The following is a 26,070-nucleotide window of genomic DNA, read 5'->3' as shown; positions in this document are numbered from 1 at the left end:
AGGAAGCAGGACTACCCTGCAGAATACAAAACTCCTCTCCACACTCAGCTTTTAGTTAAGAGCACCCTTGTAAGACAGAAAGCAAGGAGCAAGGATCATCCTGGCTCGCCCCAAAGTGTCATCTTGGTGCCTTCTGGTAGCAGGACTCCTCAATGCTTAACCTTCCCAGTGTTTTACAAATTTTTGCCATTAGTTCAAAGGACCCATGCAAGTTCCCTACTCATTTATAAAGCTGCTATTAAGCAATAAGCCACCAAAAGCAGTTGGGAGTAGGAAGAAAACCGAAGACTTCCACAGACTGCATCATTTAGTATTGGGTACCTTTTGCAATACAGAAATTAAATTTGAGAAATTAAAATTCTTCGAGGGTTGAGAAGTCTGGGCTGCAGGTGACTATCTTCTGCCACCCAGATCAGCCGAGCATGCAGCTACCCATGTGATTACTTCTTAGGTGGAACAGCCTTTGAGGTCCAAGAAGGCAGTCTGGCACAAACTGCTGTCAAAGCAGCGGAAACGGGCAGTGGTGGCCTGTTTCAGGATGGCTCCTCTCTACAACCTGCCCAGGCAAGTATTCTGTCATTTTCTCCTGGCATGTGAGTCAGAGATGAGAATTAAGGTACCTTCCCACAGCCGTGTTCTCTTCTGGCCCTGACTCTCACAATCTCAGGGTTAGAGATTGGAGTCCTTCACTTACGGAGCCATTACAGTCTGCATATAGTACAATGGCCTGCTAAGATAAGCATAAAAACTGAAAACAGATGAGATTCCCTCATGCCTCCAAGCCTGCCTCAGCTCACCATTTTGCACTGTAAAGTCAACCACGTGTAAGCATATGGAAGCTCTCTAGTTTTACCTGGAGAGGATTCTTTGTGCAGCTATAAAGGCACCCTGGAAAAAGGGAAATGTTTTCTAAAATATCTTACCCCAAATTCCATCCACAGATCAAACAACATTTCCATGTTCAAGTACTTGGATGGCAGCAAAATTACTGTGTTTCCTCAGCGAGTACAGAAATGTAACCTGAGAATCCTTTAGCGTGATGTACTTGCCTTCAAGAGGAAGAAAGGGCACTGGTTAGAGATGTCCCAAGAGGCCAGTCATGGGCATGAGACCTTTACCTGGATGTTTAGTCTATAATCTTAAGTCAAAAACATGTGAAGGCTTTTCTGACATATGTGAACACATGCTGTGTCAACAAAGGGCAGGGTATCGGTATAGACTGGGCCCGTGCTGACCAATGAGACTGACTCAGTGTCATTGGTGATGTGGCAACATTCCCATCCTCAGATAAATTGCACCGTCAGTAAGGTTGGGCCTATAATCAGTAAACAAAGTTGGTAGTTGAATAGCCACTGTTTCATCAACTTTCAAATCAATAGATACATCCTCACTTGGTCAGGAAAAATAAACTGACTTGGCCAAGTAAACTCTGAATCCCGTGTAAGTAAATGTGTTTCTTTGTCATATCAGATGAAAGACTGTTCCTATACTTGGCATTTCGCTTTCATCAAATTGTGCATCTTGGCCATCATTTGTCCAGAGTGTCCTATATCCCTGTCCTGAGCCAGCTGGCCAACTGAGCTCTCCTCGTTAGGGTCTTTGAAGATGGTGGAGAAACATGGCCTCTGAGACACACACCTGCTCCTACAGGTCTCTTGAGAAAATAGACTAGTGTCCCTGGAAAGCTTGAGGCATCTCAAATCAAGTAGAATGCATTAATAAAAAGCTGAAAAATCAAATCAGGCAGTCATGGGCATGAAGGCTGCTGAAATCCTGGCAGTCAGGTGAAATTTACAGCCCAGTAGAAAAGCAAAAATGCCTAGGGTTTTTGTCTGTTTTCTAGAGGTGGTAAAACATCATTCACTTTTCTCCCTGGTAGAGAGCCATACCTGATGTGCTAATGTGACCTCCAGAAGGGCTCAGCTTTAAGCACAAGTCTCCAGGGCCAGCTAGGCAGCAATTACATCTCTCAAACACACGCAGTTTTTTCTAAATCCACTGAAAATGTTAGTACCGTCCCATAATATTTTGGTTGCTCCTTCCGCGACTCAGCCCCGGTGTGGATAATCGTCAAGTCCAGGAACTCGCTGTGTCCGTGATGCCACGTGGCCACCCCCACCCCAGCCCAGCTGTTTTAGAGGGGTTGCCCTGGAGCATCATACAGAGATTTCATAACAGCAACAATAAAAACTAAGAAGCTAGCGGTGGAGACCACTCCTTATCTCTCTTATGAGGATCTAAACTGCATGGAGTCTTCCAGACTAAAGGGCTGAAGGGATTTATTTTATCATGTGGAAACTGTTTCTCTGATATGAGTTTTTAAAAGAAAACCTGTATGCTTTTCCCCAGACACAAAATTAACAATTTCTTCCTGAGCACCTTTCAACGGGTTTGGCTGGAAAAGGTTAATGAAAAAACTCAGTATGGCAGGCTTATACCCATTTTAATGGTAATGTAACCTGTGGAGAGACCCGCTCATTCTCTGCACACTCCTCCTTTCTTGACCATGATTTAACATGACCATAAAAACACAAATTTGTACAATTTTTTGAAAAAAACTCTGATTGGTCAGATTTTGAAAAAAAGATGGTAAGAGCTGTGTTCTCCCAGAAACCATGACCAGGTCTTGATGACTCTAGTCTTGACCTTCCCTTTCACTCCTTTTCTCCTCACATTTGGGTAGCCACTTACCTCCTCCTCAGTGGCTAATATTCCCAGGAGTCAATCTTGTCCTATAGGGAGTGAGCGGCTTGTGCCAGTTTATTCAGTGTTCCCAGATACCAGGGCCGCAGCTAGAACCTGTGAAGCACACGGAAGTTGTGCAGCGTGCCCAAGCTTTGCTTCCTGAGTAGAAGCTGGAGCCCTTGCAGCTGTGGTTCCTCGAATGCCCTGTAAAGAAGCCATGCTTTTCTTCTTTCAGTGTGTCTGAGACTAACCCACTCGTCATCAGCATGACTTAGATTGGATTACCTGGGCAGGTAATCAGCCAAAAGGAATAACCAAATTGCCATATTTAGCAGATAGTTCAGGACTGTTCCTTGGCCTAATGAATTCTCAATATAGGGAAAACGTGATAAAGACCCAGTGAGACCAGAGTAGGGTTGTGGTGACCTCCAGGTCTTGAACCAGATATTCAGGATCTGCCGCGTGAGAGGGTTCTGGTTTCTTTGAAATAAATGCTTACGGTGTGCTCTTGGCTACCCTGACCAATCAGAAGATAAGAATTGTACAAAACTGCTTACTAACCGTTAACCACCCAAACTAAAACAAGGTGTCCCGTGGACCCCTCTTGACCTCACTCTCACCCCTTCCGCTCAGGCACCGCTCTATTAACCTCTTCCTCCATGGCTATCAGAGATTTTGGATAGAAACAGAGGAGTATTCCTTTGAAGAGAAACTAGTACAGGATTTGGCTGTAAGTACTGACTCAACTGGGAGCAGATATGGGTGCGAATGAATTTGATTTTTGTATTCCTGTGTGTGCGTTATAAGCGGTAAAGATGCGCAAAGAATTGGGTGTATAAATTGGAAAGGAACTAAGTATGTAAATTATCAGAGGAAGCCCTGCTAATAATGGTCATAAGAGCCAGAGGATGAATTTCACTTGGAGGTGCTGGTCCTGTGATCACCCTTCTCCTCATTATTAACAACTAATATTTCTTGGGGTGCACAGCCGTGCCTTGGAAAGTTCATGCTAAGTTCAGTTTTGAGCACCCTTGGTTGCAGGAGGCCAGCCCACCCTAGCCAAGGCCCTGCGCTTCCTGTCAGTAGCTCCGCTTTGGGGAAGGCACATCTAAATCCCCTTCCTGCAACTCACATTTCTATATCTGGCCCTTCTGAAGATTTGCCATGCCCTGTCTCTAACAGGCTTCATATTCTAAAACCACTGAAACCACATGCAAGGGGGAAAGCTTATTACAGCAGCATCACTGGGCTTCATTCTGGTTCAGAAAGAAAATACACCCTTCTCTCCTTTGGTCCAGCCCTGGTTCTTTTCCTCTTTCTCCTTACTTCTCCCATTTATCTTCTTCTCTCATCCCTACTCTCTCCATCAGTCTTACCCTGTGTTTCTCCTATTTACACTTTCCATGTTACTTTCTCCTTCTGTCCTTCCCTATCTCCCGGTTTCTTTTCCTCTTATCTTTTTTCCTTTAATCCTTTCTCCTGCATTTTCTTTCCATTTCTTTTTATGCCCTTCAATCTTTTCATATATTCCTATCGGTGAGAAAGACAGTTGCTTTTAAGCCAAAAAAAAAAAAAAAAAAAAGACAGTTGCTTGGTTTTCCCAGTTTCTTGATTAGTGTGAAGTTGACAGTGACCACCATTTCATCCCTCCCCTTCTTCTGAATCATTCACACAACCTACATAGTTCTCACCAATTTACTGAATGTGGTCCACCCTGCTGGTTCTGCTACTGCTGGAAAATCCACTTACACGCCTGGCATCAGCTGCTATTTCCCTTTCTGTAAAAGGAGATAGAGAAAAGAGTTCCTCAGAGGAGAAACGAAAGGCTCACAGCTCCAGGATGGTGTCTCAGGAATAGCAAGATTTTCAGGATCAGGGTGAGGTCAGGAAAGAGAAATGTTTTGCTGGGTTGAATCTAGAATAGTTGTAGACCCCAGAACAGTCCCAGTGCTTTGTAACTCTTGCCCCACCCTTGTTCCCAGCCCAGCTCTCCAAAAGCAATGTCAGGTGTTGGTGGAGAGATGCAGCCCCTTGGGGACTCTCCAGGGCTTCCCTCCTGAACGCGGGTGCCCAGAGCTTGCATGAGAGTTCTGCTGACTGGGGTCTGTAGTGCCTCCCCTGCAGTCAGGCTTTTGCTTTGCCTTTCATTTCGTTTTAACCAAAAATTGCAATGTTTCTTTAATTGGCTGAAAAAAAAATATATATATATATATTTCATTCCCAAACCTTGCATCCTTAGGGCTTCTGTCCTGAAATAAACATGTGACGTCATGGTTTCCTTTTGTGCTTTGAGTTGATGCGCTCTGTGCCTGGTGCTTTTCCTTTGTTCGTGTGCGGTGGTATGCCACGTGCTGAAATCCACAACTAAAACCCATCTGCCTTGGTTTGTGTAGAAATCTCCCAAGGTGGAAGAGGAGGAGGAGGAGGAGACAGAAAAGCAGCCAGACCCACTCCATCAGATCATCCTCCACTTTAGCCGCAATGCTCTCACGGAGAGGAGGTCAGCACCACCGGAGCATCCTGCTTACTGCAGGCACAGGCACAGCTGTGTCGACCCCAAGCCATCCTCCCGCAGGTGGCAGTGTGGGCAGAGGGCATGCCAGGTTTGAGCAGCCCTCCTTGCTGGCCTGGTCTTGGCCATCAAGAACCCTCTAGGGGAACTACATAAGCCACAGCCCTTTCATCATAACACCTGACACTGAGTCTGAAGATGAAGCAGCCTGAAGCTGTCACTTCATCCCTGAATTCCATATCAAGCCAGTGCTGATTCAGATTTTCAGAGTGGTTTCTAAGAATCAGGGTGAGGGAGGGGGTTTCTAATGAATTCACTAGTACATTTAAGATTTAATATATATATTTAACTTATATATTAATATAATGTATATAATTTATATAATAATATAAAGCGCTTAGTCTTTTCTGCTGGGTCCAAGGTAACCTACTAAAAATTTCCTCCATTCTTTCCAGCAAACTGGAGAATGACCCTTTGTACACCTCCTATGCCAGCATGATGGCCAAGGTACACGTGGGTTTTCTGTCCATTGCCTCAGTCTTTCTGCTTCCCTTGGACCTCTTTAGGCACGTGGAAACTGTCACACTGAGCAGCAGGCCTGGGACTGGGTCATGGCGTGGGCTCCAAGCTTTGCACAATTCATGTGCTATACGGGCAGCATTAGTAAGCCACTCTACCATCGTCCTATGGAAACGTCAATGCTTTGCAGAAACAGTGGGTTCACAGGACACTTCTAAGCCAGCTCAGCAGGGTTTAGGCATCCAGATCATCCCTGCATTTTCACTCAACGCTCAGATGATGTCCAGTAGTCCAGACACATTCATAGGTGAAGGAAGTTCGGTACATTTGAAAACAAGCTTAGAGACTAGAGGAAGTTCCTAGTGTTCTGGAAGAGAAGGAGTGACCAGAGATGACGTTTCTATGTCATATAAGGGATGGTGGCCCCTGGAATGCCTAGTGGTTAAGTGAACTGCTGCTTCTCAAATGGTAGAACTCACTGTTGGGCAGAAAGGGGGGTATGTTGGAGTGCAGGAGTGCCCATTCCTCTACTAGCTGCACCGTGGGGTCACTTTGGGATTCTCATCCTGGGTTTCCCTAATCTTATGGCCAAGCCCCTCGTTCTTGTTCAGAAAGGGCTAGCTCCCTGCACTCCTGTCTCACGATTTACACCAGAACTTTACTAAATAGAAGAGTTCGGGTCTGTGGTTAAACCAGATAGGTCCCCATTGATTATGTGATCTCAGTGTTCCCATTTCTCATTTCTGAACCCCTTGGTAACTGCAAAGGTGGTACTTAGAGTGTTGCCTGCAGTGGTCCAAGTGTTCTTGGTTTTACAGAGTGCTGAGGTCCTGAGGTGCCTGTGAATTACACCCCATCCCCTGCCCTCACACAGTAGAATAGAGTCTTGTTTACCAGGCTCACCTTTAATTTGATTGTCTGTCTCCTCCTCGCCCTGCTGCATGGAATTCAGAGTTGTCAGAGTGGGGAAGATGAAGAAGAAGAGGAAGACAAGGAAAAAACATTCGAAGTAAGTTCTCACTAAGATTGAAGCCAGCAGGAGGGCCTTCAGGGATGGGTGCTGACATTAGCCACGCGGCTCGCCCACCATGTGTGTCTGGTGACACGTACGTCAGTTGTGGTCGCCGTCTGTCTCTCAGCTTAATGAGCGGTAGCAGGCAGCCGGTCAGCCAGCAAACGGCCCCACAGATTTGCTTTTCTGGGAAATCTCCTACATCTACCCAAGTGTGGTAGTAATAGGGGCCTTGGAAGGGCACATTCAAAAGTGAAAACTCACAGCAAGAGAGACACTGGATGGTTTTTGCACCGTTATTCTGTAAATGTACTGAATGACAGTCTTGATTTTGAGGTAGTGCAGGACCCTGAATCTTTCAATATAGGACTATATAAATTTACTTGTACTGTTTTATAGACAACATATACAGCAGTAAAAGTAAATGAAGATAATTACAGTTTTGGAAAGTCTTGACACTCTAGCATCTCATACCTGGTAGAGTCTCTGTTAAGTGTGGTCTGAGCATTCTGGATAGGTGGGTGTTTCCTACACTCAGACAGAAAAACTCCAACTGAGCCCTCAGCAAGTTTTCCTGTACAATTGAACATGGAAAACCAACACATTTTAATCTGGGGTCACTTCCTGTAATTAGAGTATCACAGGGGAATGGACTGCGTTACCTATCAGTACAAAAAGTAGAAAATTCAGCATCCAAAGGTGAGTAAATTTATGGGTGGACAGTTTTGGAAAGCTGGCCAGCACCTAAAAATAAATTTCCAAGGTCTGTTTTGTTTAAAATTATGTGTGTTGCCTTCTTAGGCAAATAAAGATTCTTTCTCTCAACTCACCTGACCACGGTGAATTCTCCGGGGGTAAACAAATCTTTCCCTGATTTTCTTTTCTAGGAGAAAGAAATGGAAAAGCAGAAAACCCTCTATCAGCAAGCTCGGCTGCATGAGCGCGGAGCTGCGGAGATGGTCCTTCAGATGATAAGCGCCAGCAAAGGTGATTTCCATGATTTCTACATGGGCCCCTGAACTACCGCAGAGATGTCACACCATGACATGAAGTCATTATTAAAGGGTCCTGATAAAACCCAGTAGATGTGATTTACCCTCTGTTTCCTTGGTGATTCAGTCGAATCTTTACCACGGCAGGTGAGATGAGCCCCTTGGTAGTGGAGACTCTGAAGCTGGGGATCGCCATTCTGAATGGGGGCAACGCCGGTGTGCAGCAGGTAACAGAAGCTCGCAGGAGGTGGGGCAGACTTCCTGGGGTATTTCCATCTGACAGCTCTCACACTTCAGGGAAGAGATGTTGACTCTGCTATAGAGGTGGCCACCCAGAGGCACCTTTGCTGGTGTTTTGTCCTTAGTGGCCAATTATATCAGAGTAGCTGGGAATTCAGATAAAGCCAGGACTAGGAGTCTACAGAAAATGTGTACTTAGTAAAGAGGGTTTACCTAGGGTTCAAAAAGAAAAACAGGACATTTTTTCATCATTAGATGATGGTCTGCAAAACTATGCTCTAGAGGAAGTTTCCTAAGCCTTAGGTTTTTATTTCAATCCTTTCGCTTATTAGCTGCCTTCCTGTGAGCAAGGAGCCTGATCAGTTACATGGGGTTCATCACCCCACACTCTTCATTCATTTGTTCACTTATTTAACAGCTGTTTAGTGATTGCTGACTATGCGCTAGGGCCAGGCTCTCTTCTATGGGTAGAGGATGTAGCAGTGAATAATGCAAATAAAACCCCCTGCCACCATGCATGAAATGAGAGAACACACACAGACATACAGTGGAGGGCCTGGCACATGGAATTCATTCAACAATCTGAATTGGAATTGGCTACAGAAGGTAGAAACGCACTGGTGTCTCCTGAGCACTCCAGGCTCTGGCTACAAATAAAAGCATCTGTGTGCACAGGAAACTGCATTTTCAAAGACTTTTGGCATTCATGAGGGTTACATCCCAGGGTCTTTGAGAATTTCCAAATCCATAACTACCATTATTGCATATAATTTTTCCAAGGCTTTAATTCATCACAAACAAATGTCTCATTAAGAACTACCATTTTCAGTGGTAGTTCTTTCTGTTCTCTTCCATCACCACCCCATCAGTTGACTTTCTTACAGAGCCCTTCAAAAAAAAAAACCAAAGAAACAAAATTCTTAGTATGTCAAAGTTCCTGGCTTGCCAGAAACAGAGAACAGAGGAAACTAAGTCTCATTGTGAAAGAGATACTGAGCTCTCAACTAGGCTCATTACTAGCTAAGCTCCTTGCGCCAGTGCAGTTAAACTCACTGCATGAGTTGTTCAGACTATACCTCAGTAACCATAAACATTACTAGATCCCAGTTCTGCAACCTGTTCCCAAATAGAAGAGGCTTCAAGCAGTAAAACTATGAATGTCAAAGATCTACCATACTGTCAATACCAGTGGGCCTTTATAAAATAAAACATCTGCCCTGAGATATTCTGGTTCCACAAGTAGAGGGTGGAGCTCAGGCCCATGGAAGGGTTAAGTTCACAGGTGGAGTATCTTGATGCTTACCCAGGGTCACAAACCACCCTCCTGGATCTGACTCAGTGTGCCTGCGTGGCTGCCATCTGCCCATCACAATTAGGCGGGTCAGTACTTGTGCCATAGTTTTTATTGTTTTTTCTATGCCAATGTGTCTCCCTTGCAGAAGATGCTAGATTACTTAAAGGAGAAAAAGGATGCTGGGTTCTTTCAAAGCCTTTCTGGCCTTATGCAGTCTTGCAGGTAAATATGGGAAAACCACCCATAGCATTTTTAAAAAATGTTTCACTATTCAGGGAAAGGGGACTGGGGTGGGGGTGGGGCACAGAATAAACTGGCTTATCATGGAATTATTGACAAAGGAGTACCTACTTCAGAAAGCTAAGAGGGTGGGTATTGTTCCTCCAGCCTTCAGGATTACCTTCAAATAGCATTCAGAAAGGAAAATGTAAATTGCGTGCAAGCGTGCACACACACACCCCTACCTACCTATACCTTACCTCCTTTTTTATGTTGTTTTCTTCAGAGCTGAGTGTGAGTTTCTCCTAAACATGTGTGCTCATAGAAATCAAACTAGAAAAGAATGGAAAACAGGAGGAATCCCTCAGTATGACTCAAGGCTATGTGTTCATTAGACCCATTAGGCACTTTGTTAATTTCTATCCTTAACAATTCTTTGAGCCTGAATAGATATTTTGTGGGTATGTATTTTGACACATCCATTTTGACAGAGGTACATCCCGACGTGGGAACATTTTGACACTGTCTGAAAAACAAAGCATTAAACTTTCCATTTACATTACCCAGTTGTGTAAGCCTCTTCTCGTGGCTGAACCCTCCGACAGATGAACAATAGGTAACCAAAAGTCGTAAGGTTACCACACTTGCTCGTTTCAGAAACAAGCCAGCAATCTTTCTAAGAAAAGTGTCAGCTTATTCTCCAAGATTCATATGTATTTTGAATCGTCTGCAACTCATTCTGAAAGAAGCCAAAGTTGTAATTATCTAGCTCATTTGCCTCCAATTAATAATTCTTAAAATTGGAACATTGGTGCAATTGAAAATTTGGAGGATGGATGTTCTTTTTTTGGTGGACTTCATCATATTGCTAGTCATATTGGACTGGGTAAATATTGTACTCTGGGGCTATAGGGAGCATATTTGAGCTGCAGTACAATCCCTTGTCCTCAGCTCCATTTTTCCCCCACTGACAACCAATTTGTTTATTACCTCTCTCAGGAAAAGAAAATGTAACATTGCCAGACCTGACTCACTGAGGGTAAAATAGTACCTGTGGATTCAAAGATAGCAAAAAATCAAGGCAGTTCAGTTGCATATTGCTCATGAAATTCTCAATTAAATTTCTCAGGGTTCTCTTGGTAGTCTGTAGTACTTAATATTGTGAAGCTAATTTGTAATGATGGCCTAGAAGGACAGGTGGCACACCCTTAGAGGCCAACTGAGTTCTAACAGTTTTAAGATGTTTAATGGGTTTTCGCTGATTATAAAAATAATATCTATTTGTAAAATAGTTAAGCATTAAAGAAATCGACACATTTGAAATGGGTATTTCAGGATGGACTAAAGGTCGGAAATGTCCACGGCACAGATTGTCTCCTGAATCAGCAGTGATGCTTCAAAGCAGCTATGTCCAAATGTCCTGTTTCCGTATCCTCCTCCCAAAATCAAAGGATAGTTTTGTATTATCAAGCAGACCCTTTATACAGCTGTGTCTAGGGAAAACCAGCATAATGGCAATAGGAATTTTCACTTTCTCTTTGAAATTCATCTAAATTACAGAACATATGTGACTCCCTAAAAGGGGAAGAAGGGCGCTGGGTTTTCTCCCAAAGTCTTTCCAATCCAACAGCCATTTCCTTTGCCCAGTGGTGAAAGGAAGAGGATGTTTTGCCGAATCTTACTGGACTCAGCCATAAGCTTTTCTAAGGTCTATGTTCTCGTGCGACTTTCTGGTCTTATGTTCTATGACATCTTTCATATTGGGGAAGGAGTTAGACTCTAGTAGGGAAAGAGAGTGCGCCCCCACTGGAAATCATATGATCATTGTCCTCATTATCATAGCTCTGTGGTTGTCCTAGGGGTTCCTAGCTAAGCAGGATTTGGTGGTGGCTGTGACTGGGAAGGTTGAGGAAGGTGAGGACAAAAATGAAAGCCAACTTGTCACAGGTTCAAGAACACCTAGGGACGCCATTGCCTCTGGAACACTTAATCTTGGCTACTATTGGCTCCTGAATAATAGAATGAAAGGGTGTGGCCCTTCAAAATCTGAAAGTTTGTAGCTCTCTCCATCAGTATTCATCCTAAGCACTAAAAGCTACAATTCCTTGTGATTCTCAGAGAAAGTAGGTAAATGTGGGAGGTGAACATGAATGAGTACAGTTTAAAGTAAACTTTCCCTTAAGAAATCTTAGATGAGTCCTTCTTTATTTGAAAAGCACTCCTAAATCTTCCTCCATAAGAAAGGACTCAAGTTAGAACAACAAGGACAGTCACCGTGAGTGTTTCGGACCCCTGTCCTCGTGCGTGGCAAGGGCTGTGACCTCCAGGCGTCCTTGGACAACACTGCTTGGCACAAACCCAGGGAACCATTAGACTCTCAACCACACCATAATTTGTTGGTGGTGCATTTATATAGTACTACAAGGACAAGATATTCTTAGTTGAGGGGTACATTGACGTTAGAAACCCGTCTTCCCAGTGTGCGTAGCCCTGAACCTTGTTTTCTTTCGTCTGTTACAAGTGTCCTTGATTTGAATGCATTTGAGAGGCAGAATAAAGCTGAAGGCCTGGGGATGGTGACTGAGGAAGGAACACGTAAGTAACTGATGAAGGTGAAGGCTGCTCTATCCCTGATCAAAATCCTAGTTAACGATCTCCCATGAGAGCCCCTGCTCACTGCTGCTGAACCTCCGAGGGCTTGCTCTGTTTCAGCAAGAGGTTTCCATCATTGTTTTGAGAGAGCACATCCAGGCAGATGTGTCCACAGAGCCAGTCTTAGCTAAAGACGGTCTAGCTTGATGTGTGTGGTTTTCTTACTCTGTATTCTTCTGTTTTTCTCTTATGACCAGTCATTGTTCGTGAGCGTGGTAAGTTTGAGTTTCTGGCCCGAGTTCCTACCGTGTGTGTGAGTCCTAAGGGATCTTATTTAATTGGCTCAACACAGACACATTTTCGGCTTGGTGCTTGCATGTTGAGTTTAACTCAGCAGTTTGTTGTTTAATTAAAGAAGTGCCTTCCATCTTCCAAAGCATGGGTTATGGACTGTGAACCATTACTGCCATTAGCCTAGCTGTTTTCCTTCCAAATGCATCCCAGGGCTAACAATTCGAGCTTTGTTGGGCACTGCCTCTGTTCCCCTTTTAATTGGGTTTGTCACCATTCCCCCACAGCTCCCTGTCCACACTGTTCTGACACAGCTCCTTTACCATTTTTACCATCCATCTGTATTGGAAGGTATTCTCTGTTGAAAAGCCAAACAGATGCTCACACGTATTCTGTGTTTTCAAGGTGAAAAAGTACTCCAGAATGACGAGTTTACACGAGATCTCTTTAGATTCCTGCAGTTACTCTGTGAAGGACATAACAGTGGTAAGTGGAACGGATGGGATTTGTCAAGGGAAAACAACATTCAGGTGCAAAATTATGATTCATTTCAGGTTGCCACATTTAATACAACCAGTTGCTAATTCAAGGACAAAAGTTAATCCATTCCTCAATAATAAGCCCTGTGTAACATGACCTTTAACTCCATGGCTAATGTTATTCAGTGCCACCCAGGCTAAGTAAGCTCATTTAGTCTAGTTTCTGCTGTCACTGGGATGGGAGGGCTCAGGGCAGGGCTCTGCCAGGACCTAAACCGTGTGCCTTTGTAGGGCTTTTTACGTGGTGAGTCTCTTCTGAGCTTAGCCCACAGGGTGCCACCTACTCCCCAGGGACGAGCTCTGACCCAGCCCTGGTGTTTCAGATTTCCAGAACTTCCTGCGGACTCAGATGGGCAACACCACCACCGTGAATGTCATCATCAGTACTGTGGACTACCTTCTGCGTCTGCAGGTGAGTGGGCATTGGATGGTAGCACGCCTCACATACGCTTCCGGAAGCTAAAGACAGTGACACAGGGTCAGGGGTGGCCCAGGATACGGTCCAGCCCCAGTAAGGAAGATACTGTAATCTATGTGCACACACTTACCAAAAGTCAAATACCTAAATGTGAATTTGAAGACTGAAGTGGGGGGAGTGATTCAATACCGAATCTTCTGTTACAGACTGCTGGTTTACTTTAGTTTCGCCAGTGTAAACTTAGCCACAGTGCTGCAGGCAGCCTGTGAACAGGAACAGACTTTCACTGGAAAAAGAGAAAGGAGTGGGAATAAGATGAGTTCACAAGTTCTTAGTGTTGAGATGTCACTTGGTTTTAACTGTTTGAAGGAAAATCCGAATAATGTCAAGAGAATCCACACAAACATTAAAAAAAGGATTCTCTTTTCTCTTTGCGGATTCCTCAGCCTGGTTCTGCCACTCACCGGTTCACGACCCGGAGCAGTCTATTTAACCTCCTTGTGTTCCATTTTCTTCATCTGTAAAATGAATAGTACTGTCTCACTGGGTGGTAGTAAAGATGGAGAGGTTTAATACGTGTGACGTGCTCGGGACAATGCCTGGCACTTACAGTGTCCGCTATTATGTTGCTGCTGCTATCATGATTATTTGGATGATCAATATTACCTTTAATGTACATTTTTCAATGTGGATAAATTGTGCGATAACATGGTCACCCAGGTCCAGCTGAACACTGTCCTCTCTTTTATCTGTTCTTTCCTGCTGAGGGGGAATATCTGTACTTAAAAGATGCTCAGGATCAGATACCTCTGTTCTTCTTCACAGAGTCCCAGGCTCCTGTCATAACAAAGTGGTCACAAAGATGTAGGATGCTCTTGTACTCCTCTTGAACATTGGGTTTAGCTTCATGGACTGATGTGTGAGAAATACGAGACTCTCCTTTTTTGTTCTTAGGAATCAATCAGTGACTTCTACTGGTATTACTCAGGGAAGGATGTCATTGATGAATCTGGACAGCACAATTTTTCCAAAGCCCTGGCGGTCACCAAGCAGATTTTCAATTCTCTTACAGAATACATCCAGGTATGTGCTATAGAGTGCGTGCCTGAAAACAAAGAGAACATTTTTAACATTCTCATATTCTATATTCCCTGCAGGATATTTGGCTGCATATGTGGACTGTGATCCACCTCTAGCACTGACAATATTCCTTATCTATAAATAGAAGCCAATAGTACCTACCCACTACAAGAAGCTATAGTTTATGAACCCTCCTGTGACCTGTATATAGCATTGTCACACCTTATTTGCCTTTATCTAGTTAACAGTTTGCTTTCCCTCCTAGACTGAAATCTTTTTGCCAACAGAAAATTTCCTATCCGTTTTAAAATCCTTCATCTCTAGCATGTGTGGCACATCATAGGTGTTCAGTAAGCATGGAGAGTGGAGTGAAGACATGATTGATAGAGTGAAGGAATGAAGAGACGAATGATATTATCTCGAACCTTGAGATTAAAAACAGAATTCATGAGAGCCTCCTAATTTGTCAGAAATTCACTCTAAGGGAAAGGTAACTTCAGAAGCACACAAGCTAAGTGCAATGGCACTTCTGATTTGCTCTCTACAGAACCCATTCTAATCTCCGGAATTTCCCATGGAGCACTTAACCCAAAAGTAAAGGAAAAGCTTATTTTGGGTGAATGTGAGTTTCTTTCAACAATCAGTTCTGTTTCAAAAAAGAATCTAGAGGCTTCTAGGGATCAGACACCAAATGTACACAAACAGTGATTTTTAAACAAGCTTACTTGATTTAGAGATACAGGCAGAATTTCTCCTGCTCACCTCTTCCCTGGGAATTCTGCCAAGCCTTTTCTAGAACTTGATACTAGAACACTGGTATCAGTGTTTCTTTTGAAAATTTACCGAAGCATGATTTGAGAGTGATTAAAGGTTAGAAAATTATAGGAAAAGGTTATAAGGAAGAGTTAAGGATAAGGACCATAGGCAGAATGTCACAGAAGACTCTACATGTACAAAAAATATATATAAAACAGCCTCACTGAAGGGGTGGGGAATAAGGTGCTGGCCTCAGAAACTTTGGAAATGAGTACAGTCTGAAGGACCAAAGGCAGAAGAAACTATACATAAGCACTTTAGTTGCTGAAGTTTTTCCCATGTGGATATGTGTTAATAATTCTGAAACCATTATACATATATAATGGAAGTGATGGAGTGGGAGGTTACAGCTGAGCAAGCAGAGGAGACCAGAAGATCCCTGTGGGAATGAGAGAGAGTTGGAGATATTCATATGCTAAACTCATGTTCAGCTGAACATAGATACAAATGATTACATATGGAAATATTTATGGATAGGTGTATACACATGTATTAGTATAACACATGCATTCCTACTGCTCTGCCAGCCAGGAGGGCCTCAGGAAATGATGCCCCAGTAGCAACAAGCACACCTAGAGCCCAGATCTTGGTTTCTAATACCATTCTCCATTGAAAGCAAATAGGGCTCCTTAGAGAAATGGCTGATTCTAGAACTAGGGCAGGAAACATACAAGATGAGCCTAGAGAATCCTACAGTGCAAGAAAATGCTAAAAAATGATGGAGGTATGACAAAGGGATACAGGAGCCAACTGAAAGAACTCCCAATGGCCCAAACTGGAAAAATTAGAGCTACAAAATAAAATAAAGTAGTATTGAATTACAACCCAAAGCATAAAATGAATATGTGGAGTCCATACTGATGTAAATAAATGATTAAATAGACAAGAAAGAATAGACAACTCTCCATTCGGAAGAACTCCAAATAATTTACTTTTAAAAAGAAAAGAAAAGAAAAGAAACAGTGGTTCAATAATGATCTTCAAAAATAGGAAAGTTTATTAGTATGGAAAATGCAGACTGGTCATCAAGTCATCCCTCGATGTTTGGCTTTCAGAAAAGATAGAGATGATATACCTGATGTTTAGGTTAATGATAAGAAAATCCTAAAATTAGTTGTACATTAGGAATATAATTCAGAATTTTTTTTTACCTGAGTAGATAGGCATGTGGTCAGCACATTTAATGTGTAGCTTTGTCTGCAAACAATGGATGCACGAGGGCCTGGTTTTCAAATTGTGCTCCTTGGAACCTTGGAGTTCCTCAGAACCCCTCTTAGGCCAAGGTGTGGGCTGGAGTCAGCTGGAATACCCTTCAGTCCTATTTCAACCAGAGCATTTACCTCTTGAATAATGTTCTTTGTTTTTAATTTAATTTAATTAAACTTATTTATTTAGGCTGCACTGGGTCTTTGTTGCTGCATGCGGGCTTTCTCTAGTTGCAGCCAGCAGGGGCTACTCTTCGTTGCAGTGCGCGGATTTCTCATTGCGGTGGCTTCTCTGGTTGCGGAGCATGGGCTCTAGGCACATGGGCTTCAGTAGTTGTGGCACGCAGGCTCAATAGTTGTGGCTCATGGGCTCTAGAGCACAGGCTCAGTAGTTGTGGCACACCGGCTTAGTTGCTCCATGGCATGTGGGATCTTCACGGACCAGGGATCGAACTCATGTCCCCTGCATTGGCAGGTGGATTCTTAACCACTGTGCCACAGGGGAAGTCCCTTAAATAGTGTTCTTTATCGTAAGAACAGAAACTAAAAGAAAATCTGAAGCTAAAAGAAAATCTCTGAAAATCACCGCACTGTGACATTCCTAGTGATTTTTCCTAGAAATAGGACCTTCGGATGGGGGAGGGGGAGTGGGGGGAGAACTAATATCCTGGGAAAATATTGGGCTACAAGATATGTGACGTTTGGAAAGAGCTCTCCACATAGATGAGCTGATGCCAGATGCCCTTTTTAGGGCAAGTTTCGGAGCAGCTTGTGATGCTTCAGTGAAATAAGAGTGTCCTCCTCCCCGCAGGGCCCCTGCCTTGGGAACCAGCAGAGCCTGGCTCACAGTAGGCTATGGGACGCAGTGGTCGGCTTCCTCCATGTCTTTGCTAACATGCAGATGAAACTCTCTCAGGTACTGTGGCCCGTTCCCCGTTCCCCCATGTGTCATTGATGTGAAATGCTAAGTCAGTCCCCACCCCTCGGTCTTCCCATTGTGGATGTGGCTGCTTGACCAAATGACTGGAAAAGCCATGCAGATCAGGTCTCATTTTTAAAATGAGGGCCTAAGTGGGAGACAGGAACGAACACCTCCTGGGGGGTCCCAGATAGGCTTTTGCATGAATGCAGCTTTCTCTTGTGTCTCACCAACCTACCCTTTCCATAATTGCCTCGACACCTGCTTTTTGTGGTGCTAATCCCTTTTGCTTCCTTGTCACTGTTTTGCAATTTATGAACATGACCTACCACCCCGTCTGATCTGTCTACTGTCTGCATGTCTCTGTAATTCACATATCCCTTCTCTCTCACCTTCGCTTCCCCTCCTCCCCATCTCTGCCTCTCCTTCTCACTCCCCATCTCTCTGGCAAGATGAATCGGAATCGCTCAGAGCATTTATTATGAATAAATAAATATAGTGTCTGTAGTAGTCGATCGCCTCTCTCCATGGCAACACATGAGGGAGAACTTCAGGATGTGTTTCAGGCTGATTAGAGTCACATCGGCACCATTAATTTAAATAATGTGTATCTAAAATTTTCAAGGCTGTCACATCTGCCTCTCTCTTCTGGAATGTGCTATTTACCCCTTTCATTTTTCCCCTTTTGACTCTGGCCTTATGGGAGGAGAGAGTTCTTGGGAGGGCTGCCAATTTTGCGGTAACATGTCCACTGCTATGTCAGCCCAGTGGGGCAGTGCGGTGTACAGGCTCCAGGGACAAGGTCCTGACCCCGCCACCTCCTCACTGGTGTCTTCTGGCAAGTCACTTCCCCTTTCTGGTTTTTGCTTTCATCATCTATAAAATATTGGGAGTTAGAATAGATGACTTCTGAGGGCTCTTTTAGCTCTAACCGTCTACATTTCTATGATGTTTTGTGTATAGCCGTGACACACTCCAAAGGTGGGAGAAAAATCTCTCTGAAATCTGCAGGGCCAACTATGTCTTTGTGAGAGAGTCTGTAAAAGAAGTGTGACCCAGAATGCATTTTTTAACCTCACCCTCAGATTCCCCACCTCAGATCTTCCAGGGATTGTTTTCCTTCTGTGACGCAGGTATCAAGCCCAGAGCTCACTCGGCAATGCCCTGTCTGCAATGCTGAAATTAAAACCAAACAGACTGGTATCAGAACCATCCGGAGGAATAGCCTCGATGATATAACATTATAAGGGACCCGTGGCACCCAGATCACCACCAATTAGAATCAGGAGAACCTAAATTAAGAAAGAAAGGAGAGCCCAACTGGTGATTAGAACCTCGATACTGTAATTGGATTGCAGTAGCATTCCCCAAAAGCTCACTGGTAATTCTTCAGTATGAAAAGTGGCAACCTAAGCTACTAGAGATACCTAACAGCTCTTTGGTGTACTGGGTTGTTCAGTAGTCTGGGACAACAGTTGGTACATCTGCCACATTGTGTTAATAAAAGGAAAACTGTAAAGGAACTCTTTTGGATGAGCCCTGCTACAGCGAGCCTCCCGATGCTGCACAGAGAGGATGCTAAGACATCCGCATTCACCATGAGAAGGGAGCTCATTCTGGAGATGGATGCAGCCTTCACCTGACCTTCCCAGAGCAGGCTCTCCTTGCTCACTGCCCTGTACTTTGCTGAGGGATCAGATAGCTCAGGGGTATCTCCTGTTTCTGTTCTAGGATTCCAGTCAGATCGAGCTGCTGAAGGAACTCTTGGATCTCCTTCAGGACATGGTGGTGATGCTTCTGTCCCTCCTGGAAGGTTGGGCTGTTTGGTATAACTAGGCATTCACACGACTGTGATTGGTCCGAGCACTAACCGTACTAATCACGCAGATTATCCTTTGGGCAGGTTGTTGATGCTGTATGACATTGGTTAGAAAGCCAAATTTTCAGAAACAGAAAAAAAAAATGAGTGAGGGGCACATGGTCTGATGGACAAAGCCTGAAAGCAACTCATTTTATATCAATAGGAAAGCCAGAATGAACTGGGGAAAACCTCCAAGCTTTGCTCTTCCCTATCCTCTCCCTCTCCCCATTGCTTTTCAATACATCTGGCTGCCAGTGTGTATGCCAGCCATCTAGTTGGGCACCCTCCTAGGTCTCAGGGGATGAGAGGGGCACCACTTATCCCTATGTGTCCCCGATAATCTGGTAATGAATCCATTCTCCAGGCCCCAGGCCAGACAAAAGGCGCTGGCGTGGCCATCTCCTCCTTCCCTGCGTTTCTTTCCCCCTTGGCTCCTAGGGGTGTAGTCTTTATGGCTTGCTGCTCCCTGCTACCCATTTCCAAATCACCACGGTCAGAAAAGAGCTGGCCGATTTGGCATATGGGTCTTCTAAACATATCCGCCTGACCAGTGACATGGTGACTTGGGTTTATTTATGTATCTGTGTGTCTTTTTGAACCTGCCTCACAGGGAATGTGGTAAACGGAACTATTGGCAAGCAGATGGTTGACACACTGGTGGAGTCATCCGCCAATGTAGAAATGATCTTGAAATTCTTTGATATGTTCCTGAAACTTAAAGACTTAACCAGCTCGGACGCCTTCAAGGAACATGACCCCGATGGGAAAGGGATCATCTCCAAAAAGGAATTCCAGAAAGCCATGGAAGGGCAAAAACAGTACACACAGTCAGAGATTGACTTTCTGCTTTCGTGCGCAGAAGCTGATGAGAGTGACATGTTCAATTACATTGAGTTTGTAGACCGGTTCCACGAGCCAGCCAAGGACATAGGGTTTAACGTGGCAGTGTTACTGACAAATCTCTCCGAACATATGCCAAATGATTCTCGCCTTAAGTGTCTGTTGGACCCAGCAGAAAGTGTACTCAATTACTTCGAACCGTACCTGGGACGCATTGAGATCATGGGTGGGGCCAAGAAAATTGAGCGTGTTTATTTTGAGATCAGTGAGTCCAGTCGGACTCAGTGGGAGAAGCCCCAAGTGAAGGAGTCTAAGCGACAGTTCATCTTTGATGTCGTCAACGAAGGTGGAGAGCAAGAGAAGATGGAGCTGTTCGTGAACTTCTGTGAGGACACCATCTTTGAGATGCAGTTAGCATCGCAGATCTCGGAATCTGACTCCGCTGACAGGCCGGAAGAGCAGGAGGAAGGTGATGAAGATTCTTCTTATGTGTTAGAAGTTGAGGGTGAAGAGGAGGAGGAGACGTCTTTCGAGTGTGCCTCTGCATTTGCTGTGGCCTGTGCCTCAGTGAAGAGACACGTGGCCAGCTTTCTGAAGAGGGCCACCCTGAGGAACCTCAAGAAGCAGTACAGGAAGGTGAAGAAGATGACCTTGAAGGAGCTGGTAAAGGTATTCTTCTCTTTCTTCTGGATGTTGTTTGTGGGGCTCTTCCACTTGGTCTTCACCATACTGGGAGGAATCTTTCAGATCCTCTGGAGCACAGTTTTTGGAGGGGGCCTCGTAGAAGGTGCAAAGAACATCAGAGTCACCAAGATCCTGGGTGACATGCCCGACCCCACCCAGTTTGGTATCCACGATGATGCTATGGAAGCTGAGCGGGCAGAAGTGCCCGAGCCAGGGATCACCACGGAACTTGTGCACTTCGTAAAGGGGGAGAAGGGAGATGCGGAAGTGATGTCAGATCTCTTTGGATTCCACTCAAAGAAAGAAGGTGGCTTAAAGCATGGGCCCGAAGTGGGTTTGGGTGACCTCTCTGAGATTATTGGCAAGGATGAGCCCCCCACATTAGAGAGTACTGTACGGAAGAAAAGGAAAGCACAGGTAAGCGTGATTTACTTCTATCATCTTTCTTTGTCCCCAGAAAGACTTGTCACTCCACCTTGCAATCAGTACTGACACCAACTCCCTAGGAGCCAACATTGTGTTAGATACCAGCTCTTCTGCAAGGACCTTGATCTGATAATTCCAGCTCTGCCATGTCTGGGGAGACGAGACTTAGGTGGTTGTCTCAAAGTCTGATTGCTGAGTGGTCTTCCAGTTTACATTGTTGAGTTCAAACAGGATGGTCCATGATCCTCAACTTGCTTCCACACCTTTATTAGGTTAGTGCTCAAGGCACACAAGTTCATTCAGTAACTGAAAGGGTAGAAAACCAGGTATAGCATAAGAGGAGACCTTACTGATTTCTGCAGTGTCCTAAAAGGTCCAGATGTTATCACATGATTTAGCACAGTGTCCAGTGAGTTTTATCATGCTTGGGACACTTTCATCCTTGTGATGCACCCATTATCCAATTCGGACTTGAAATTAGTCAACTAGATTAAGTGAATAAGAGAGCAGGAATTCAGAGCCCCTTGGCCATGCAAAGTTCTGGGTGTTGCGGCATCCAACTTACAGCATCATTCTGGTGATAACGAGAATATGAAGAGAAGTGTAAGGAGATCAGAGCCCAAAGACATTATTCATTTATTACATTAATGTTCCCTGAAGAGTTAATATGCACTTATCACTGTTTTAGGCTCTGGGAATACAGTGATGAACGAGAGATGCATCGTTCCTATGATTTAGTGGAAAAGATAGACATGGGACAAGTCAGGACAGGCGTGAATACTGTTAGGAAGGAGGCATGTCAGGTGCTATGGAAATGTGCAGGAGAGAAGTCTCACCCGGCTGAGAGTCAGGGAGAGAAGCATCAGAATCATAGGCATTCCGACAGTATTCATTTATTTACTCTGTTTTGCTCCCTCATGTGACCCAGGGCCTGGAACAGAGCTTGACACATAAAAGGGACTCATTCAAAGCCTGCTGCATGCCAGGCTGTGTTCCTAGGATATGAGAATACATTGATTTTAACAAGAGACAACACTTTCATTTTAATGGAGCTTCCCTTCTAGAGGAAGAAGACAACAAATGATTGTCATTTGTGACATATGCTAAAATAAATGAACAAGGTCATGCGTTACAGGGTGAATGTAGGCCCTACTATAAATAGGGTGCTCAAGGAGCATCTGAAGTGGTATCATCTGAACCAAATTCTGAAGAATAACAGGCACATCTAAAGCCAGGGCAGACATATTCTAGGTAAATGATATGACTTGTGACAAGGTCCTGGTGCAGGGAAGGATTTGGAATGACCCAGGAAAGCAATGACGGTCGGAGTGTTTGTGCTGGAAATGAGCCAAGCGATGCAAGATGAGGACGGACAGAAAGGCCATGATCATGTAGGCATTATAGGCCTTGGTAAGGAGCTTGAATTTATTTTATTCTAAGTGCAATGGTCATCAATCAGGAGGACTGGGGTGCTGGAAGAGAACGGAAGATGCTGTGGGATAGAAGCGGGTTCTGGATCGGACCTGTGTTCCATCTCTCTCTGAGCCCACGAAGCAGTAGGACCACTCTCACGGGGCTCTGACAGTGTCCTAGCACAAGTTTTTTCTTTGGGTTGAATAATAACAGGGCAGTTACGTTTTCAAGCTTGAAATCTTTGTCTTATCATTCCAAAGCAGACCGATATATAGCAGGACATCTTTGATCCTGAGAAAAGCAGCAGCGTAAAGAGAGAAAGTCATTGAGACTTGTGACCACGGAGAGTAAAATGGCCAATGACGTGGCTCGTCACCGTGAACTCACTTATGTGAGGACATTTTGACTGATTGTTGTTGTTTTTGTCTAGGCAGCAGAGATGAAAGCAGCTCATGAAGCAGAAGGAAGAGTAGAGTCTGAGAAGGCAGAGTAAGTTCTTGGTAGCATGGACTGCTCTACTTGCTATGGTGGGTAGTTCTTGATGCTAACTGCTATTTGGTTGCTGTGGTACATAGAAAGCTTGACTTCTATTAATATAAGAAACAGATATTGTGCAAGCCCTGGATGCATTTCATTTTTTCTGTGTGTGTGTGTGTGTGTGTCTGCTTTATCCATGCAGCTGTAGATGGACACGTCAGTTGCTTCCATATCTTGGCTATTGTAAATAATGCTGCTATGAACATTGGGGTGCATGTATCTTTTAGAATTACGGTTTTCATTTTCTTCGGATACATACCCAGGAGTGAAATTGCTGGATCATATGGTAGCTCTATTTTTAGTTTTTTGAGGAATCTCCATACTGTTTTCCATAGCGGCTGCACCAGTTTACATTCCCACCAGCAGTGCACGGGGGTTTCCTTTTCTCCACATCCCGGCCAGGACTTGTTACTTGTTCTCTTTTTGATGATAGCCATTCTGATGGGCGTGAGGTTTTGTGGGTTTGATTTGCATTTCCCTGATGATTAGTGATGGTGAGCACCTTTGCATGTGTGGATACATTTCTTTTTACCCCAGCTATTCAATAAACACATTCTAATAATTCTCTTCACTTTATAATCCAAATAGTAGATCAGCGTTTCACCATCTGACCGAGCAAATTATCACTCACACTTAGCAACTTCATATACTGTTAATGATGGTGATATCTGGTAATTACTGAGTAACTATTACATACCAGACCTTTTGCCGAGCTCTTTTATACAATATCTCATTTAATTCCTACCACAAACTTAGAAGAATAAGTACTACTGGTAATTCCCATGAAAGCTTAGAAAATAAAGGACAAAATTTCTGAGGGGAAAAAGGTTGGTAAAGCCAGGTTTTGGAAGAAGACTACAAACTTGTATATAACTGATGTTTGCCTGTGACCCTGACCCATCAAAGCGGGGATGACTCACTAAATACAAAGGTGACATGCAGGCATTCTGGGGTGATAAAGACCTGAGGTTCCCATCCTCAAGGAGTAATACATCTCCCCTCCCTCCCAGCCCAGATTTGGTTAGCGTCTCTGCCAGGGCCAAGCTTCCCTCTGCCCTCTGTGCTGAGTGGGTTTCTCATTCCTGCAGCATGGAAGATGGGGAGAAAGCGGACACAGCCAAAGAAGAGCAGGCAGAGGCCCTGTGGGCAGACGTGACCAAAAGGAAGAAGCGACGGTGTGGCCAGAAAGTCGAGAAGCCTGAAGCCTTCATGGCCAATTTCTTTAAAGGGCTGGAAATCTATCAGACCAAGTTGCTGGTAAGCGCTCCGGCCCTGGCCCCACTTGGGTGCAGGTACTGGCCCGGGCAGACCTCAGAGAAACGGCCACTGACTTTCTTTCACTCTTTGGTTAGTCGTGCTTCCCCATCTTTCTCATTCCGCTTCCTTCCCTCTTCCTGATTGTCTGCCTGTCCCTTCTGTGTTGGAGGGAAAGGAAAAGGGAAAATACAAGGGCTCCAGCTCCTCTGCCCCACACTCCCTCCAGGAGAGCTGCTCCTTTATATGTGCTAGGTGGGGACTTGGCCCATCCTGGTCCAAAACTTCAGAAGTGGTGCAATCATCCGCATGCAGAAAGAACATTCCTGTGTTGTGTTAGGGTCTCACGCTAGTCCTCAAAAGCTTTGTTATTCCACACGCCATCAGCCCTCAGCACAGCTTGTAATATCCTTTGGGAAATTACCCACTGGGGCACAGTCGCTGATCCTCCCAGCACCACTGGTGGGAGCCCCTCCACAGAGAGAGGGAGAGCTTCCCCAAGCAGCTACCATTCCAGTCTTCAAGTGCCAATTTTTCCAAGGAAGATGGCAGTGGGGATGGGAATGGTTCCCCCTAAAAGGGGAGAGGCAGAGGCATGGGGGCTGTAAGTTACAAGGGGACAGGGATGCTTGGCCTCAGTCTCGCTGCAGCCAGGGTGGGAGCTGCAGGGGTCTTTTGTGGGCCTAGATCACTCATAATTTCCAGATTGACTGCTTCCTGGGTGGAGTGCCCCCCCATGCACATACACAAGCATACACACACATACATTCATCATAGGCGCGTTTGAGTCCTGTGCTGAGGGCGTGTTTAGGCATTTGGTTCCCTGAGGTTTAAATTGAGCATCATTCTAAGCAATTTTTTTAAAAAATCATCATTTTTGGTCCCCCCCCCCCCAATAAGTTGTAAGAAGGCCAGGATTGTCCTAGGTGAGTGGTTACTGAAGAGTAGCCCTAGGCCTGTGTAAACTTCCGATCAGAGGAGGTCACCTGTGTGAGAGAGGGAAGGTCCTCCCTGCCAAAGCTCTTCCACTCCTGCCTGTCCTTTCCTTTTCAGCACTACCTGGCCAGGAATTTCTACACCCTGAGGTTCCTCGCTCTGTTTGTAGCCTTCGCTATCAACTTCATCCTGCTCTTTTACAAGGTGATGCTTCATTCAGGGGCTATTTGGTGAATAGACTATGTACTTTCTAAAAAGTGATAGGAGTGAGGCTCTTAATTCAAGTAAAAACTCTAATATCTAAGGAAACTTCTAAGACACTGACTTCGAAAAGAGGACTCCGTCTTTAGCAACCGGGAGAGTGGAGAGACTGTTTGCAAGGGAAGCCAGTTAGGGCACCATTTCAATCGTTGAGGCTTGTTCTAGTTATTACTTAATTCTTCAGATGTTTGTTGGGTATCTGCAATGTACTAGACCCTATATTAGGAGCTGTCAGGTATTTCAAACTGAATAATACAGTTCTTCCCCTGAGGAGAAAGGTAACAAAGAGCCATGAGAGTTGGCCCGTATGTTAGAACAATTATGAGGGAAGAATTAATAGGAGTTGGTTTCTGGATGTGGAAGAGAGAGACTCATCAAGATAAATGATTTTGAATATTGGTAAGTGGGTCTTATGCACTGCAGACACATAAGAAATGTTAGTAGGATGAATTAATGAATGCTGAAGGTCCTGGATTCTTGACATAGTCTTTAACTGGCTATTCTGTCTCTTGCCTGTCTTCCTCC

At 44.5% G+C, this 26,070-nt stretch overlaps 1 protein-coding gene across 1 annotated transcript in view; it reads left to right on the top strand.

The window, feature by feature from the left end:
- RYR3 (ryanodine receptor 3) overlaps positions 1-26,070 on the top strand; it is a 361,967-nt gene that overhangs the window by 313,715 nt on the left and 22,182 nt on the right. Inside the window, 19 exon segments of the mRNA XM_057721476.1 lie at positions 452-564; positions 3,319-3,415; positions 5,079-5,185; positions 5,653-5,704; positions 6,669-6,725; positions 7,616-7,715; positions 7,868-7,947; positions 9,400-9,476; positions 11,995-12,068; positions 12,323-12,340; positions 12,762-12,842; positions 13,219-13,307; positions 14,268-14,396; positions 17,226-17,330; positions 19,065-19,146; positions 19,805-21,135; positions 22,988-23,046; positions 24,183-24,351; positions 25,402-25,488. Of these exon segments, the coding sequence (XP_057577459.1) occupies positions 452-564; positions 3,319-3,415; positions 5,079-5,185; positions 5,653-5,704; positions 6,669-6,725; positions 7,616-7,715; positions 7,868-7,947; positions 9,400-9,476; positions 11,995-12,068; positions 12,323-12,340; positions 12,762-12,842; positions 13,219-13,307; positions 14,268-14,396; positions 17,226-17,330; positions 19,065-19,146; positions 19,805-21,135; positions 22,988-23,046; positions 24,183-24,351; positions 25,402-25,488 (2,907 nt within the window).

The sequence above is a fragment of the Hippopotamus amphibius genome, chromosome 2, assembly GCF_030028045.1.
Source record: "Hippopotamus amphibius kiboko isolate mHipAmp2 chromosome 2, mHipAmp2.hap2, whole genome shotgun sequence".
NCBI classification, from domain to species: domain Eukaryota; kingdom Metazoa; phylum Chordata; class Mammalia; order Artiodactyla; family Hippopotamidae; genus Hippopotamus; species Hippopotamus amphibius.
Note: the sequence above shows the minus strand (reverse complement) of the source record. Positions and strands in the feature narration are given on the sequence as shown.